General features: G+C 42.9%; 1 protein-coding gene across 3 annotated transcripts in view; it reads right to left on the bottom strand.

Moving 5' to 3' along the window:
* Positions 1 to 18,963, bottom strand: part of ILK (integrin linked kinase) — a 53,133-nt gene that overhangs the window by 2,792 nt on the left and 31,378 nt on the right. For all 3 annotated transcript variants that reach the window (XM_068115806.2, XM_068115799.2, XM_068115815.2), the window contains exons 9-12: positions 17,008 to 17,138; positions 16,393 to 16,514; positions 14,059 to 14,158; positions 6,313 to 6,443 (exon numbers count right to left, since the gene is read on the bottom strand). In XM_068115806.2, the coding sequence (XP_067971907.1) occupies positions 6,313 to 6,443; positions 14,059 to 14,158; positions 16,393 to 16,514; positions 17,008 to 17,138 (484 nt within the window). The remainder of the gene's footprint in view (positions 1 to 6,312; positions 6,444 to 14,058; positions 14,159 to 16,392; positions 16,515 to 17,007; positions 17,139 to 18,963) is intronic.

Below are 18,963 nucleotides of genomic sequence, written 5' to 3'. Positions count from 1 at the left end.
TCCTGGGGCTCACCCCACCCACACTGGGGCAGTGGGGCACATGCCAGTTGTAACAGTCAATCCAGCCTGTCATGTGCATGTCTGTCGGGGGGTGTGGCCAGCACATGCATGCACATGTCCAATGTGAGCCTGGTGTGCAAACATGCTCCCCTTCACCAGTCATAAGGCAAATGTTAGGTCTCACTGTGGAGACAATCGCTGGCCCTGATATAGCAGCCTGGCTGCATGCAGTTGATGCGGAGTCACCGTTTCCAATAGGGCCGCCATTTAATATCTCAGCCTAGTCCGCCTCGGTCTGAAATTCAGATGAAGGGACATAGACGAGACGTCCTCACCCTATCCAGCACTATTTTGAGCCAAGCTTGTCCCCATAAGCACGCTTTGCATCAGACAACTTGATTATAAACACAGATTAATATCAAAATAAATGATACTACAGCCTACACGAGCACACAGACAATGCCAAACCTTATTTATGACTGTAGTGTTTAAAACAACAACAACAACAACAACAGGCATTTTAAGGCCATTTTCCCTGCAAGAGCGGGGGTTAGCCTTGCGGTCCCCATGACAATGTTCTCCATTTTGCCCTATTTTCTGCATCTCCCCTTGTTAACCCCCTTGCCCGCATTTCTTCTTCGACCATCTTTAGCCAAGTCTTTCTCGGTCTTCCCCGTCCTCTACTTCCTTCTACATTCATTTCCATCACTCTTTTCAACCAGTTACTTTCATCCTTCCTCAACACATGACCAAACCATCTCAACCTGTTTCTCTTCACAGCATCCATCACAGGCTCTATTCCCATCATCTTTCGCAATTCATCATTCGTCTTCCTCTCTCTCAACGATACTCCACACATCCACCGAACCATTCGCATTTCCACCCTTTCCAGCCTTCGTTGCTGCTCTACGTTCATTACCCATGTCTCACTCCCATAAATCATAACACTTCTCACACATGCAGCATACACCTTTCCCTTCAGCTTCAATGACACTCCCCTCCTCGTCAGCACGCCACTCAGTTCCCGAAACTTCTTCCATGCACATCTCACTCGAGCAACCGTTGCCGAGTCTGATCCACCTTGTCCATTCAGCATGTCTCCAAGGTAACAAAATGTTTTCACACCTTCCAGCTTCACGCCATCTCCAAGATCCAACTCAACATTTTCTCCATCTGCAGTTCCCTCTGTGCACACCTTGCAATTGAATGTAGCTGCCACACTGGTTAATGACCCTCTCAAACCACTACATTTTTGATGAACCCACTCAGCACACATTGTACATTGAATGGAATTCACTCCGACACCCTTCCTGCACACAGCACACGGCCACTTCCCAGTTCTTTCCACCTCACCACATGCTTTACCACTTGCCATCACCTTCGTTTTTCCAATATTCACCTTCAGACCTTTTGTCTCCATACATTCCTTCCACTTGTTCATCTTCTCCTTCAGTCCATCCATACTTTCTGCAATCAACACCAGATCATCTGCATACAACAACTCCCACGGTAAACCCTCCTTTACGTTCTGAGCCAGCACCTCCATCACAGCTACAAATAGTAGTGGACTTAGTACCGACCCCTGATGCACTCCTACCTTCACCTCAAACTCACCACTGTTCCCGTCCTTCATCCTAACAGCTGTGCGCGCTCTTTTGTACATTGCCATCACTACTCTGATCAACCATTCCTCCCACTCCTAACTTCCTCAATGCGCATGTCACTACTTCACGTGGAACCCTATCGAATGCTTTCTCCAGATCAACAAACCCAAGAAACAACTTCTTCCTCTTCTCCATATACTTCTCCTGCAACTGCCTCACAATAAAAAGCACGTCTGTCGTTCCTCTTCCTGGCATAAATCCAAACTGCATTTCGTCAATCTTCACTTTCTTCCTTATCCTCCTCTCCAACACCCTTTCCAATACCTTCATTCCATGCTCCAATAACTTTTTCGCTCGATACGAGCCACAGTCCAGAGGGTCACCTTTCCCCTTGTATAGAGGGACGAGGGTACTCAGTTCCCAATCCACTGGAATGCAGCCTTCTTTCACCACCAGATTGCAGATCTCTGTCATTCTCTTCACACCCCGATTTCCCGCTGCCTTCAACATATGTCCCACAACTCCCGTCGGCCCTCCCGCTTTTCTACTCTTCATTGCTTTTATCGCTTCCTCAACTTCCTTCTCGGTTATCTTCTCTGCCGGTCCTAAAACTGGGTTACTCTCTATGTTGCCATCCCATTCATTCTCTGCATTCAACAGTATTTCCATATATCTTTTCCATCTTCCTTTAATTCCATCTGGGTCCACACGATTTGTCCCACTTCATCCTTCAAGCAACTCACCCCCATCACATCACACCTCTCTTTCGCTATCTGCTTTGCAATCCTGAATACCGCTCTCTGACCCTCTTCCGAATCCAAGCGTTCTCCGAGCATTTTCCTACATGCCTCCTGTGCCTTTGCTACCTCTTTCTTTGCAGCCTTCTTGGCTGCCTTATAACTTTCATGCTCCGCCTTTTCTGCCCCCATACCCTTCACCTTCTGCCACTCCTTGAACTTCTTCCTCTTCTCGTCAATCTTCTTTCCAACTTCATCATCCCACCACCATGTTTCTGAGTGCCTCGGTGGTCCTTTTGTCCATCCACATATCTCACCAACGGCTCCCAACAGACTATCTTTCATTGACATCCAACCACTTTCAAGCTCAACCACATCATCCTCCACCATACTCAGCCTCTCTTTTAATGCCTCCCTCACTGTCACCTCTTTCAGCCTCCACACCTTCATTCTCGGTTGGTACTTCACCCGCCGAGCTCTCCTCGCACCTTTCACCCTTATGTCGCAGACAACCAAGTGGTGCTGTGAAACAGCCTCCTCCCCCGGTATCACCTTTGTGTCCCGGAGGTGCCCCCTATCTCGCCTACGCACCAGCAGGTAGTCAACGGTTGTCGTCAACCCACCTGACGTGTATGTAACAAGCTTATTATCCTCTTTCTGGAACTGAGTATTACAAATCAACAAATCAGCTCCATCAGCAAACTCCAAAATCCTTTCACCTTCTCCATTTCTCACACCATATCCGTAACCCCCATGAACTCTCTCAAAACCGTCCATACTCCTTCCCACATGTCCATTTAGGTCTCCTCCTACCACAACAACTTCCTCATCTTTCACGTTTTCCATCAGCTTCTGTATAGCACACCAGAACTTGTCCTTCTCTTCATCGCTCCGACCAACCTGCGGAGCATATTGCTCACCAAGAGCTTTCCAATCATCATTTTCACCATCATCAACCTTTCACTCACTCTCGTCACACTCACCACACTGTCTACAAACTCCTCAGAAAACAGGACACCAACACCATTCACGCCCTCTGGGCACCCTTGCCACACAAACTTGTATTTCTGTCCCTGCCTACCCTTCACCATTCTCACACGACTTCCCTTCCATCTCGTCTCCTGCACACAACATATGTCCACTCTTCTTCTGACCAATACTTCCACCACTTCTCCTGATCTCCCTGTCATTGTCCCTACATTCCATGTCCCAAATCTCAGAAACCGATCTCCACGTCGGGCATCAGACGTTTCGTCGTCATAAATGGAATGATTTCCACCCTTGATTTGATCGGGTTCCCCACCTTGAGTTTTGACGAGAGGGAGTGGGGTCCCCCATGGGGTACTTCGGGCTGTACCCTGCCCATATGTAGTCGTAATTGTCATGGTTCTCTTTTTGAGGCAATGTTTTTTTTTTATGGCCGGATGCCCTTCCTGACGCCAACCCTTTTAGTCGCCTCTTACGACACACAGGGATACGGTGTACCTATTCTAAATCTGTACTGGAATTTAGTGAGACCTCATCTTGACTATTGTGTACAATTTTGGTCACCACATTTGAGTAAGGACATAGTTACCATGGAGAGGGTACACAGTAGAGCAACTTGATTGATCCCAGGTCTACCTAGACTAAGCTATGAAAACACTGAAAGGGACAGGACTTTTTACATTCGAAAGGAGACTATTTTGAATGGATTTGATGAAGATGTTTAATATAATGAAGGGTATCGCCAAATTGGTGCACAATAACTTTTCAGCAGAATGGACACAGTTTAACAGTAAAGAAAAGGAGAGTTAGAATGATCTTTCTTTCACATAAAGGCATGGTTTTTCTTTCACTTAGTGAAAGCATGGAAATGTTCTCCACTGCCAGAGTCGTAGTCGTAGCATCAGTGGATTGTTTTAAAAGTGTTGGATACGTATCTGGAAGTAGTGGGGATGGGTGAGTACTAAGACAAGGCATGATTGCATAGTCTTAATGGGCCGAATGGCCTCCCTGCCTCCAGCAGCTACCCTGGCCGTGCCTCCAGCAGCTTCTCTGGCCACGCCTCCAGCAGCTCCCCCGGCCACGCCTCCAGCATCTCCCCCGACCGCGCCTCCCCCGGCCACACCTCCAGCAGCTCCCCCGGCCGCACCTCCCCTGGCCGCACCTCCAGCAGCTCCCCCGGCCGCACCTCCAGCAGCTCCCCCGGCCGCACCTCCAGCAGCTCCCCCCGGCCGCACATCCAGCAGCTCCCTCGGCCGCACATCCAGCAGTTCCCCCGGGTGCACCTCAAGCAGTTCCCCCGGCCACACCTCCAGCATTTCCCCCGGGTGCACCTCCAGCAGCTTCCTTGGCCTCATAACCATCCATCCCAACACACTGTTCCTCATCTGCAGCAATTTCAACTGCCACTATGCGAGCTGGCTGGGTGTGTGCTCTGCAACAACCAGCCATGGAATTGCAGCAAAGGCCTTCTGTGACTTTGTGGGTCTGATGTAATCTGTAGACTTCACAACCTGGATTTCTGCAACTGGTACATCCTCCCTTCTGGACATCGTAATGACTAACTTTGCATCCAATCTCTTCTGCCCCTTTGGCTGTTCGACAACTTTCCTGTCAAAGCCCAAATATATTTGGCTATTACAATGGAGTAATCTTAACCTCACATAATATGGCTTTTCTGACAGGCCAAGTAGCAGGGATTGCAATCTGCCCTCTCACAAATGCATTAGGCTACTATCTCCACAGCTCCTGATATTGATTCTGCCGAGGAATACTTTCACAAAAGCCTACTTTCTGTCATGCCATTCAGTTTATCCCAACCCTGTGGCTAACCGGTCCATTTTCTAGGCCCTGGTACACTGAAACCTGTGGAGAGGTTGTTGTGGCTGCACAACTTGCTTTTTTCGCCATGGAAAGCTACCCCTGAGTGCGGGCAACTTTAGTTCATTCCATAAGGCTCGCTACAAGTGTTTGGTCTTTGTCCATAGTTCAATAGAGCACTACTCTCCCCTATGGGCTGGCACCCCAGCATCACATCTGTCTGATGGATTCTGTGGAATGTAAAGCTCTCGACATTATTGGAATCTCCCACGATGATGCCAAAGCAAAAGGTATGTTGCTTTCGTATTGCAGGGAGGTTAGTGTTCTCCATGATTTTTACTGCATATTCTCCGATATTTCTAGCCTGGTGTTGGCTTAGCGGCTAGGGTGCCAGCTTAGGATCCTAGGATCCTGGGTTCGAATCCCGGTCGATCACTGAATTAACGCCAGGGGGGTTGACTCAGCCTGTCATCCTTCCGAGGTCGGCAAATTGAGTACCAGTTCACTGGTAATTCCCTGTTTGTCGTAAAAGGCAACAAACAGGGCTTGCGGCAGGAAGGGCATCCGGCCGTAAAACATTGCTTCAAAAAGGGGACCAACAAAAACAACAACAACCACGGTTCCCGAAAAAGGCCAACCCCCGCTTTGCGGGGAAAAATGGCCTCTAAAGGTGGTTTATTCTCCGATATTTCTCCCTTTTCTCTCTCAGTACTCTGACCCTCCCCAGCAACTTCAGGATGCACGCGTTCTTCCAGTAACCTCCGTCTGGTTAAACTTCCACAAACTAGGCTGGCTGCACACCTTTACTCCTTTTGTTCCACACTTCTCCCATCTATGGAACCAACTTCCAGAGGCCATGCTTTCCCACTATTCCCGACAGGGCTTCAAAGCAGGCAGTGCACCACAACTTCCTGTCATCCTCCATCCTGAAACTTGATATTTATTACTCCCCTTAAACTTTGTAACCAAACCCTCTTACTTGCTGATTTGAGTATTTCCTCCCCTCATCTTTCTCTTCCTTTCTTGTTTGATCATTCTCTTTGTGGTTGTGCCCAAATATTGGCCCACTTCCCCACCGTCAATTCAATCATGCTCTTACGTGAGCCTCACTCTTGTAGAGAAAAGTAAAGTGAAAATGAGCCACCTCACAAAGAGGAATAACTTACCTTCATTCCAATCTCCATGTTGGAGAGATCTGCAAAAGGGACCTCCCGTGTGACCAGCTCCCACAAGAGAACGGCAAAGCTCCACATATCAGCCGATCGGCGGTTTATATCCTCTGGCTTCTTCTGAAGGGCTGCAGAGTTAATGACAGACAAAGAGAGGCTAAGTGGTAGTGGTTACAGCTACAACCAAACTCCAAAGAGTGGTAACAACCAAATATAGAAATTATAATCAATACGAGATTTTAAAAAACTAGAACTGCCACTTTATAACTGCTGGCAGTGATGACCGGTTTACTCCGCCTTCCCGATTACATACAACCCCACTTTCATTGGACATGCTTTGATACAACCCCCCTTCGATACAACCCCCCTTCGATACAACCCCCCTTCGACACAACCCCGATACACACACACCCCCACGCACCCCACACACACACACACACACACATCCCCTCTCACACACACATACACATCCCCCACCCCCAACACACACACATATACCCCCCCCCCCACACACACACCCCCCAACCCCCCCCACACACACACACACATCCACGCCCCCCCCCCCCCCCACACATACACACATGCGGCCACATCCCCCCACACACACTCACCATACACACAAAATACCACAATACACACACACACACACACACACACATTCATTCCACACACACACACACACGCACTCCATATTTACACACACACACACACACACACACACTCCACATTCCACACACACACACACACACACACTCCATATTTACACACACACACACACACACACACACACACACACACACACACACACACACACACACACACACACACACACTCCACATTCCACACACACACACAAGAGACGTTTGTGTAAGTTCGCGCCAGAGCGGGATTGCCGTTGCTATGGTAACGAGTTACGGTGATTTTTAAAATACGTAGTTCAAATTTGCCGAATTTCACAACCAAATGCATCATTCCAAGCACGTCCTCCACTTTGCCATCAAAAGTGGAGACAGAATCGGGATACGGTTTAAAACCAGTTTGTGCACAGTCGAATCATAAACCACCCGTGGAAGAACCCTGTGCCGTGGGTATGACGTCATCCGTGGAACCGTATGTCAGCGTCAGAACGAAGGTTCTCGTCGATCGAACTTACTTGGGCAAATTTTTCATGATTGTCACCAAATTTGTAGTGGTATTTTGTTAACTCATCCGAGGCAAGACTACAATCGAAATCCGATTTGAAATCGGAGCAAAATTGACGCCATAATGATAAGGTCTGCCTGCACGCATGGATATTTTACCTGAGGAAGAATTCACTTTGAAAATGTGATGAATTTAAAATGTTAGATTTCGAATAACTTCGTCATTTTTCATCGGATTTCCACCAAATAAAGGTTACCATTGCTTGCAGATACCTCTCTTTCTCTCTAAAAGTGAAGACTGAACATCAGAGATAGAATTAAGCCTCGGCGGCGGAGAGTTTTACAATGTTATTTTCCAATGTAAATGACAATATAGCGTAGTTTTACGAAAATTCATCAGAATTTGCCCAGATTTGTTGCATTTGAATGTTAACACCCTCTCGCGACTGCCAAATCTGAAGACAGAATTTAATTCCGAACTACCCTGAGCTCGTGAGGTGGTTATGTCACATGGCCTGGGAAGAAAAAGTGTTGCGGTTCTTCTTCTTCACGCAATAACAACTTCTAGCTTCTAGACCGTGCGTCCCTTCATCTTGAGATTGTGCACACTTGTTACCCTCATGACTTCTACTATAGTATGAAGTTTCACGTCGATGAATGAAACGATTCAAGAGATATAAATGTTTTTAATATTTTCGTTTAATTAAGGATATATGCCAAACCACGTGACCTATTGCAAATTCCAAAAAGACATTTTAGTAGACTGACATGCTGAACAGATCTGTGAAGTTTCCCCTCGATTGGATCACAAATGAGGGAGGAGCTAGGTTTTATAGGTTCATGCTTTAAAACGTCATAACTCGCATGACGTCATGCTCGCTGACTGTTTTGTTCGTCATGGGTATGCGATTTTGCCTGCAAAGTTTGGCCTCGATCTGTTCAGGCGTTTTGGAGGAAATTGGATTTTAGTGTTTTTCACTCTAAACAATATGGCGGCCAAACCACGTGACCTGTGACGTCATAATTAGCATTAAAATATTCTACAGACCGAGTTCCTCCTATGGTAAAAATTTGATCTCAATCGGTCCAATTATTGCAGAGAAAATGGTTTTTAAAGGAAATTAAAACTTAAAATGGCAATTACACTGAGTGACATGGCCTCGTAGGACAAAATGGTGCGTTTCTTCTTCTTTCAACAATAAAGACTTATAGCTTCCAGACCATACAACCAATCATATTGAAATTTCACAAACTTGTTCCGCTTGATGAGAGCTACATTGCATTAAAAATTCAAGTCGATCAATGCAGTGGTTCAAGAGTTAGAAGCTTTTTAGGATTTTCCTTCCATTATTTATTGCGGCCAAACCATGTGACTTATCAAAACGTCTCAAGTAACATTGAAACATCCCCCCATGAGGAACATTTGTGTAAAGTTTCCACTTGATATCTTCTCAAATTATGGAGGAGATACCATTTCTAGTTTATGCTTTAAAATGTCATAACTCTGAAACCATGTGACGGATGACGTCGTGCTCCGGGACTTTTTTGTTCATCATGGGTACGCGATTACGCATGCCAAATTTCGGCTCGATCTGCTCAGGCGTTTTGGAGAAAATGGGATTTTAGTGTTTTTTCAGACTTTTCACTCAAAACAATATGGCGGCTGAACCATGTGACGTATGACTTCGAAATTTTTAGCATTCTGAGTTTTTTTAAACGAAGCATCTGGGAAAAAATATCATTTTCGGGGGAGAAAAATTGTGTTTGACGAATTCTAACCTCTTAACGTTAGCATTTTTAATATACTCAATAAACATGTTTTTTGTTCCCATTGCAGAGTTCTTAAGAATGAGCCATTACTCAAATGTTTCCATTCAGCCGTTACGGAGATATAGAGGGGAAAAGTTGAAGGTGTTTTACAAGATGGCGTGCCATACCACGTTACCTATGATGTCATAATTAGCATAAAAAAATTATATGAGCCGAGCTGATCATTTGATGAAAATTTCCTGTCAATCCGACAAACGGTTGCTGAGAACATTAATTTTACATTAAGTTTTCGGAGGTGCAAAATAGGGCAGAAAAATAATAAGAAAAACTTTGGGAATAATAAGAGGTTACTCTCCATTTCATGGAGAGTAAACCTAATTAAATGGTATTAAATATTTTTGAATCGTGAATAGGTTTAAAGGCATCATCATACAAATCACAAAGCAGGAATGAATCGACATAACTGAGAAAAAAATTGTGAAATGTAATTCTTTAAAAAATTACTTCAGAAGACCTAAAATGAATAGACTATATAAATAGAGAAGCAGACATAAATAATATGTGCAAACTGCAAACCAAAAACACAAACCACCACTAAAAAGTGAATGTAATTGCCATGTGAGTGTGGACGAAGGAGAAACAGCTGGTACTGCGCATTTTGAAGAGGAATGTTGAAGGCAAGTGAAGACAACAGATTGCAAACATCCGTGAATAGAATGAGTAACCAATGACACTCCTCTAGGAGAAAGCACGAAACAGACACATCTGCATCCGGACCTTAAGCAAAATCTGATCAGTCTGTTATTGTCACCTACCCATTCATCCAACAAGTTTCATACCAATCTTTCCATAACTTTGAGATATTGTGCTACAGTCACGTGAAAAAGTAAGTACACCCCATGTAAAGTTTTGACTTTTTCAACATATTTCAAAATACAGCTATTTGATCTTCATTTCAACAATATTGATAGATAAAGGTGATATAATATAATAAATATCATGAAACACTTACATTTTGTAGTCCATTGTATAATTTAAATAAACATAAATGCAAATTTCACATGTGGAAAAAGTAAGTACACCCTTGGCTCTAATAGGTGGTATTACCCCCTTTGGCAGAAACAACCTCAAGTAGGCGTTTCTTATAACTGTCTACCAGTCTCTGACATCGACTGGTAGAATTTTTTGCCCACTCCTCCATGCAGAATTCTTTCAGCTGTGTGATGTTTGAGGGGTTTCTTGCATGCACAGCTCGTTTCAAATCCCCCCACAACATCTCGATGGGATTTAGATCCGGGCTTTGACTTCACCATTCCAGAACCCTCCATTTCTTTCTTTTCAGCCATTCCTTGGTGGATTTACTGGTATGTTTAGGGTCATTGTCATGTTGCAAGGTCCACCTTCGGTTGAGCTTCAACTTTCCGACAGATGGCCTCACATTATCCTCAAGCACCCTCTGCTACAATGAAGAATTCATAGTGGATTCTATGATTGTGAGCTGCCCAGGCCCTGATGCAGCAAAGCTGCCCCAAACCATAATATTTCCACCACCATGCTTTACAGTTGGTATCAGGTGCTGGTGGTCAAATGCTGTCTTTGGTTTTCACCAAACATGTCTTCTGGTACTGTGGCCAAATAGCTCTACCTTTGACTCATCTGTCCAGAGCACATTGTTCCAGAAGTGCTGGTCTTTGCCTCAGTGTTCATTGGCAAACATTAGTCTTGCCCTGATGTTCTTTCTGGACAGCAAAGGTTTCCTCCTGGCACACCTCCCATGTAGATCAAATTTGTGCAGCCTCTTTCTAATGGTAGACTCGTGCACTTTGACATCAACAGTGGCAAGAGCTACCTGTAGGTCACGTGATGACATTCTGGGGTTCTGAACAAGTTGACAGTTATTTGAAATCTTCTCCACTTGTAAATGATCTTCCGGACAGTCGAATGATTGATTTCTAATTGTTTGGAGATCTTTTAAAATCCCTTCCCAGACTCGTAGGCATCTATAACCTTCTTTCTGAAGGCCTCAGAGAGCTCTTTTGATCTAGGCATGGTGACGCCGCACACTTCAACAACAAAGAGCAAACCAAACTAAATGTCTGAGGTTTAAATAAGACAGGTTCCTCCAAGATCCTCTCCAACGATGTTCTAATCATTTGCACCTGAGCTGGTGCACGTGATTCTAATTTTAGGTATTTGAAGTAGTGATAAATGTCGGGGTGTACTTACTTTTTCCACATGCGAAATTTGCATTTATGTTTATTTAAATTATACAATGGACTACAAAATTTAAATGTTCCATGATATTTGTTATATTATATCACCTTTATCTGTCAATATTGTTGAAATGAAGATCAAATAGCTGTATGTTGAAATATGTTGAAAAAGTCAAAACTTTACATGGGGTGTACTTACTTTTTCACGTGACTGTATATGTCGTTTCGGCACTCTCAATGGTGATGAATCACTAAAGATTCTCGTATCCGGAACCAGATCTTCACAAAAATATAATAATTTTATCCTTGTCACACACTCAACCTGTCCACCAAGTTTTGTCCGAATCCGTCCACATCTTTTTGAGATATCGTGTTCACAGACAAACAATGAGACAGACAGGGGTGATTTGATTTATAACTTTATACAGACTTGGCATTTAATATGGAATATTTTTTTGTGGGGGTGAACTTACTTTTCAAGATGACTGAGAACCAAAAGTTCATTGGAATTATGTTGAAATTATTCTAGATTTTGTTAATGTGACCTTTAAAAGAAACAAAAACCACATTTGACATTTCGAAGCAAATAAATTGATCCTTGAAAGTGATGTAAACTGATATCAAACTCAATTCATGGACAGTACTGTGTTAAACTTCTGTGCGTTTTCCAGAAGTATCTCTTTATTTTGCACATTAGCCAAATTTTTTTTTAACAAAAACAAAAGTTAAATTACGACTGGGATTACGGACAGTAAAATTACAGTTCAGTACTTCGTGTAACCCCCACGAGCATTCAGGAGAGCACGTACACGTTGAGGCATGCTGTTCACGAGATTTGCCAAGGTTTGGACAGGAATCGCTTGCCATGCAGTTACAATACCCTGCTGCAATTCATGCACAGAGGCAGGCTGCTGGTCCAAGTTGTCGATTTGACGCGTTAATTCTGTCCACAAGTTCTCTATCGGATTCATATCCGGGGACATGGCAGGCCACTCCATATGCTCTACACCACGGTCAGCAAGAAAGTGTTGGATCACGCGAGCATGATGAGGCCGTGCATTGTCATCTTGGAAGACAAAGTTTCCTCGAAAGGCTGCACAAACAAATGGAAGCAATGTTTCTTCCAGAATGGCCCTGTGCTTGAGCTGGTTCAGGTTTCCATTCAGAACAACCAGGTCAGTTTTGCCCCCTGCATGAAAAGCAGCCCAAACGGTCACCCCACCACCTCCAGCTTGGACTCTTGGCACTATACAATCTTCGTTGTAGGCTTCATGCACTTGTCTGCGCACTCGGATGTGGCCATCTTGACGATAGACCAGAAATCTAGACTCGTCACTGAAGATCACGTGATTCCCGTGTCCTGGCTGCCATTGACGGTGCTCTCTGGCCCACTGCAATCGGCGCTGGCGGTGTTGTCTGGTCAGACGTGGCTTTCTCAGGGGACGCCTGGCACGATAGCCTGCTTTAACCAGTCGTTGGTCGACTAGCCTTCTGGATGCAGGCACATTTGTCAGTTGCTGCCACTCAGCCCTAAGCCGATTAGCTGACTTGGTACGGCCATTGCGGACTAACCGGTGCAGCTGGCGATCATCCCTCCTTGTGGTTCTGCAGGGTCGTCCTGGCCTCGGTATTGGAGAAGGGACACCCCTCTGAGCATTTCATTTCAGGATCTTTGACACCTGACCTTGAGTGATGCCATAATGCCAAGCAATAGCACGCTGTTTCATGCCGGAATTTCGTAAAGCCACCACTAAATGACAAACAGCATTGTCGAGTTGACGGACCATCTCCAGGGGAAGCGGCAATAACTTTTGTAGACGTGCAGCAGTTGTTTTCCACAAATACAGAACGCAACAACCCTTATATACCTGATTGTGAAGCCAATCGTCAAATGTACCTGTCCATACATTTTGTCACGCCACCTGTGATATAATCCTGTTATTGACTTCTTGCTGCGACAGACAATCAGTGACATGTTTCTTTTAACAAAGAAATCACCGAAGCGTAAAAGAAACTCACCAGATTGATATACCGAGTTCAGAAATTAAACCCAAGTCAAGAAGGAAAAAAAAATTCCATATTAAATGCCGAGTCTGTATAATCGATGAAGGGGATTGTGGTTGCATTCTGCAAACAGCTAAATAACTCAAGTAGGATGAGTGATCAAAATGAGCTCTTAATTTAACAGTTTACAGCTATAGTAATTACCTGTGCACTGAAGGTGGACGGAGGTTAGGTTTTCACACCGGTCTGTTATTCAATCGGTAAAATGTCATCGTGTATTTTGCAACCTGCATGCATTCCTCGCTATTTAACATGATCAGCGGTGTTTTAAAAACTTCGACGAATAAATAAATGATCAAATAATAATGCCGTTTGCATATAGGAGCATTTTTAGATGCTGGAGAATGTTTGTATCTGGAGAAAACCCATAACAGCCTTTCAAGTTGTGCTCCTGGCACAATCGTATCTGTACACCTTAGATTCTGTTGTTTAAAACTATTGCAAGAGTGAACAGTGAGACAAGACACAAAGGCCATGAAGGCCTGAAAGCAAGAGGCGAATAGGGTAATAGTGACAGGAAAGAATATGTCAAGACTGATAAAATGGTGCTTTACCCTCTGGTGCCATCCACGCTGGGCTGTACATTTTCCCTGGATTTTGAAATGAAAACTTGACATCAGCCATACTGATTCGAGCAGACAGGTCCTCATCAATCTGCCAACATGCAAGATAAGAATAATAAATCTCAACAGTATTACATACCACAAGATGGGAAAAGTTTACGATCGTTTGGCTCCTCATACGCCATAAACGTCTGACCATGGCCAGTCTACACCACATAGTTGACTGAAATTTCCTCTGAAATTGCACAGTAGATTTGGACCGACACTAAATTCTGCCTATTAGTATACCAACTTACATACTATATGCTAAAGAGAAAATAGAAAAGAAGCATAATTCCGTAGCATGACATTTTTGATTGGCTCATACATAGTCATGCCTACCAGGTGTCTGCTGGATGTCAGGTACAGCAGGTGATAGAGATCTTTATTACGAACTCAGATCAGCCAAACATTTCGGTATTACTTTTATATTTATTTATTTAAATATCAATTTTTCATCAACAAAAGTAAATTCATGTCAAGAGAAAAGAAAACGTAGTCTGCCAGTCCACCAAAATAAATAATCTGCCTAAAGGCCTATTCATATAAATAAACGTTCTCAAAAAATGACTAAACCTATGTAAACAAGTACTGTATATCATTCAATTAAATAAAAATAAAGACTTCGAAAGATTGCAGAAAAAAAGATGTTTTTTAGGAAGTGTATCGCCGTTGTTGAAGCGTCTTTTACACCACATTATCAAACACGTTACACATTAGTTAGTTATTGTTTGTGTCCTTTATAACGTCCTAAAAACAGTAAGTTTCATGTTTGGAATGATTTTCAATTTTGTTTGACCGACAGACATGTAGACAGAGTATAAATAATTATCTCACCCCTCTGTGCACACATGATCGGGACAAATGCAGAGCCAAACTACTACTGTACTACTAAACTACAGGTTTGTTTTCCAATTCATTTTACTGTAATTCACCAAATATCAGTCCGTCTGTCTGTCTGTCTGTCTGTTCGAAGGTACCGTAAAAACTGCTGAACCGATCGCAAATATATTTTGGGTGGATAATCCTGGGATCTCCAGGAGTAAAATAGGCTATTTAGTTTTCCCAATTTCAGCTTTAGTCTCCAGCATTCTCAGGTTTGGACTCCCGCATAACATTCGCGTTCGCATAACGTTTATTGTCCTCATTGTGACGATGTTGTTTTCCCGGGTGCCACACAAACGGCTGCACCGATCACTGCTCAGCTGCACCAATCGAACTCGGTGACCTCGGACAAAGACCTTTTGTAAGGACACAGGTTGAATCCCTGCTTGGGAGAATTCCAGCCCCCTCGCCGCCATCACGGCCGTCTCTCCAACTTACAATCCCACGAGATATGCGGAAAGGACGACCCAAAACCAATATAAACATCATTCGTATATAAACATCATTAAAAGTAAATAATGACCTCGGCCAAAGTTCAAACGCCGTTTAATCTCTACATGAGCATTCCACATAGCTATTTGGGCGGTGTATACGCTAACAGATCGCTGTCTCCATCGATCTTGCCAAGGCCGTAACACCTATCGGCTCAAAATCCTTTTAACTGTTGATTTGGTACAGTTACACGTATCGGGAATTTGGTACACGTATCGGGAGTACATACGACAAAGCAATTGTGAACACGATTATCGATCACGATACACGATTATCGATCACGATTCACAATCATGATCATATCACGATCATCACGATCATAGTGTATCGATCATGATTTGAAACACGATGGAATAATATTTACCGATATGAACAGTGATGTGGCTTTTATTGAAATTCTACAATTAGGCCTACTGTTTAGATTTTGATGATTTGCGTGTGATATGATTCAACGGATGTTTATATGAATCGTTTAAAATAAAAAAAGCCTTCAATTTCTGATATTTTGCCTTTTCATTTGGGCTTCCCAATTGAAGCCCCGCCTGTAGGGTGGGTACCATTGCTAGTATTCAAAATATAACATTCAATTGAAATCAAGTAGTTCCTCGATCATAAACTGACATTTGTGGACGGACGGACAGACAAAGTGAACGAATTGCTTAACCCCGATTTTTGCTTTGCATGTGCAGAGTACTTACTATTCTACACAATACATAAATAAACACATACAAGGTACTGCTCTACATAATAAGTTTGCACATTTGTTACAACATGATATTGCTCGAGAATTCAAGTTGTTAGCTAATTTGAATGTCATTCTTGGGAATTCATAAATACTTTGTTTTCCTTCTGGTTTTGAGTTTTGTATACAAGATATGAATAATCCATTTATATGCTGCACTTGCCCACCATGACACTGTGGCTGTTTAGGCACAGACGAGGGATTGGAGGTTCAAGGGTGTGCAGAAAAGCCATTCCCCTTGCCACATCCACCCCAAATCTCACCGCTTGGGCTTGGTCAACGACCAGATCTGCATGACAATCATTTCAGAACTTGTAGGTATTACAGATCATAAAGTTGCAAAAAACAAGGCAATGATGAAATCAAAACATTAATTAATTAATTGATTATATGTGGGAAAAGTACATGCCCAGACCAGGTATCGAATCCAGGTCCTCAGGAAAACCATACCAGTGCTCTGCCATCTGAGTTATCTCGGCGACCCTGACAAAGCGTGCAATTTTCCCCACACATATGATTGCCACTCTCTTTCCGTCAATGCTTCCGGGGCACTCGTCAACCATAGCAGCACTAACGGAAATTCGGCTCAGAGATAGAGCATGGGTACGGTTCACCAGAGGACCTAGGTTCGGTTCCTGGTCTGGGCGTGTAATTTTCCCACATATGTCAATTAATAATTTATGATCCTGTTCATATATTTAATCAACTGATTTCTAAAAATTACTCGCTAGAAACAAAAGACAAAAAACAATAAATGTACTCCCAAAACCCAAACACTCCACCTGTTCCTTCATGTAGCACATTGTACAAGGAGCCATATTTCATCCAGTGGGACAGGATCACAGGGTGCCCAGGTAAAGGCATCATAACACAGGCTGCGAGAACTGGCAGCACATTAGGATGAGAGAAGATTCTGACAAGAAAAAAAAAGGGGGAAGGAAAATAAGAGAGCGAGGGTGGATTGCAAGGCCAGAGCAACAGGCACTTTGCTCACTGGGAAAATCCATGATCATCCTTTTGGGGAAGAAAGCTTGCGTTTGATACAATTGTTAATGAAGTTGTAAAGTTGTGAAAACTTTTTGAATACAAAAAGGAGAATAATTCCTACAGTAGTAACGATCATATCCATAAAATGACTGCAGGACTTTACAGCCACATCATTGGAGTGTGATGAAACTGTGTATCTTGTGCTGAACAACATGACAGATGCCACAAAGGAGCTGGATATGAAGTGTAAAAGACAGGACTTGGTGGATTAAAAAAAAAAAATTGTGAATGAAACATGGCGAATTAAACGTCAGCAATAAAAGGGATTTAAAAAACCTAGTTACAAAGATGTGGGTGACACTGCATATTCATAGCATTTCAGAGCCCATCACAAATTGTACTGTGAACAAATTGTACACTGCCAAAAATAATTTTCTTCATAGCAACAAAACATTTTATTGAAATAAGTTTTTTTTTTAAACAAGAAAACCATGAGAAAAGTTTTCCTCATGGTTTTCTTATTACATGAAAACTTTTCTTATTTTAAGAAAATATTTTCTTAATAAGAAAACGATTTCTGGCAGTGACATCTATTGTTCATTTTTACATCTGTAAAGATTTTTGAACCAGGCGTACTCATTCCCAATGTAATTAGTCTCACCCCGAAGGATTTGCATCTATATAATTTCACTTTAAAAATGGTTTCTCCGCAACCGCTTGTCCGATCGATGCGAACCTTTAAACATAGGAGGGACAACCCATGGAGAATATTTTATTGCTAACTCTGACACCATAGGTCACTTGGTATGGCAGCCATATTGGATTAAAGAAAAAAAAATGGACATCATTTTCTCCAAAATCACAACGAAAAAAAAATTAAACTTGGGATATGTCATCGACTCCCCCACTGGGTATATGGGGTGATAACGATGACATCATTGGTGAAGTGGTATTCCAGCCATAATAGGTTGAATTTAGGTCTTGCCATAATAGGTTGAATTTTAAGTTTCAGATCTGAAAAATCTGAAACTTCAGATATCTGATCAATGACTCGATGTAAATGAAGAATAAAATTTATGATGTTCATCCCATGCCAATGAACGATAACAATAGGGTGCATGGATGATATGGTAGTTGGGCCATAATAGCAGTGGGCCATAACAGTAGTGTGTTCAGTTAACGATGGTGCTTTTGATCAGATTGAATACGCGAGGCATCACTGCACTCTACGAGTGCTGTTATAATTTCCTTTTGGATTCACGTCTAAAAAAAAAAACCCTCAATTTTAATATCATTTGGATTTAAATGATACGATTTCTGCTGTGGCATCTCATCAAAATGCTAATAAGGTATAGGTTGAGGTACAAAGTTATACTTCCTTAGATGACATATGCCAGGGATTGGAAGTAGACAACAACATGTTTGGATAACAATACACAAATTGAGTAGATGCAAACAAACAAAAGAAATAAAACATTTTACAATTCATTATTCCACATTGTTAATCTAGCATGTCATGAATATTAAAAGCTCAACTTCCAGATCAACATTTGTCAGATTAAAAATACAACAACAATAAATAAATAAATAATGCATGCACTTCTTCGAACATATGCAGCACAAGGCTGCGGGATAGCATAACTTTGCTTCCGACGGGTGGCTGAGGGCACGGCTGCGCCGCTGATGCAATTCCCTCTGCTGGTTAGGGCAGGAATTTGGAATTTGTCCATGGTGCCTGCAATAGCTCGCCT

This window comes from Myxine glutinosa, chromosome 1, assembly GCF_964187855.1.
Source record: "Myxine glutinosa chromosome 1, kmMyxGlut1.1, whole genome shotgun sequence".
NCBI lineage: Eukaryota > Metazoa > Chordata > Myxini > Myxiniformes > Myxinidae > Myxine > Myxine glutinosa.
This window is presented reverse-complemented; position numbering and strand designations above follow the sequence as displayed.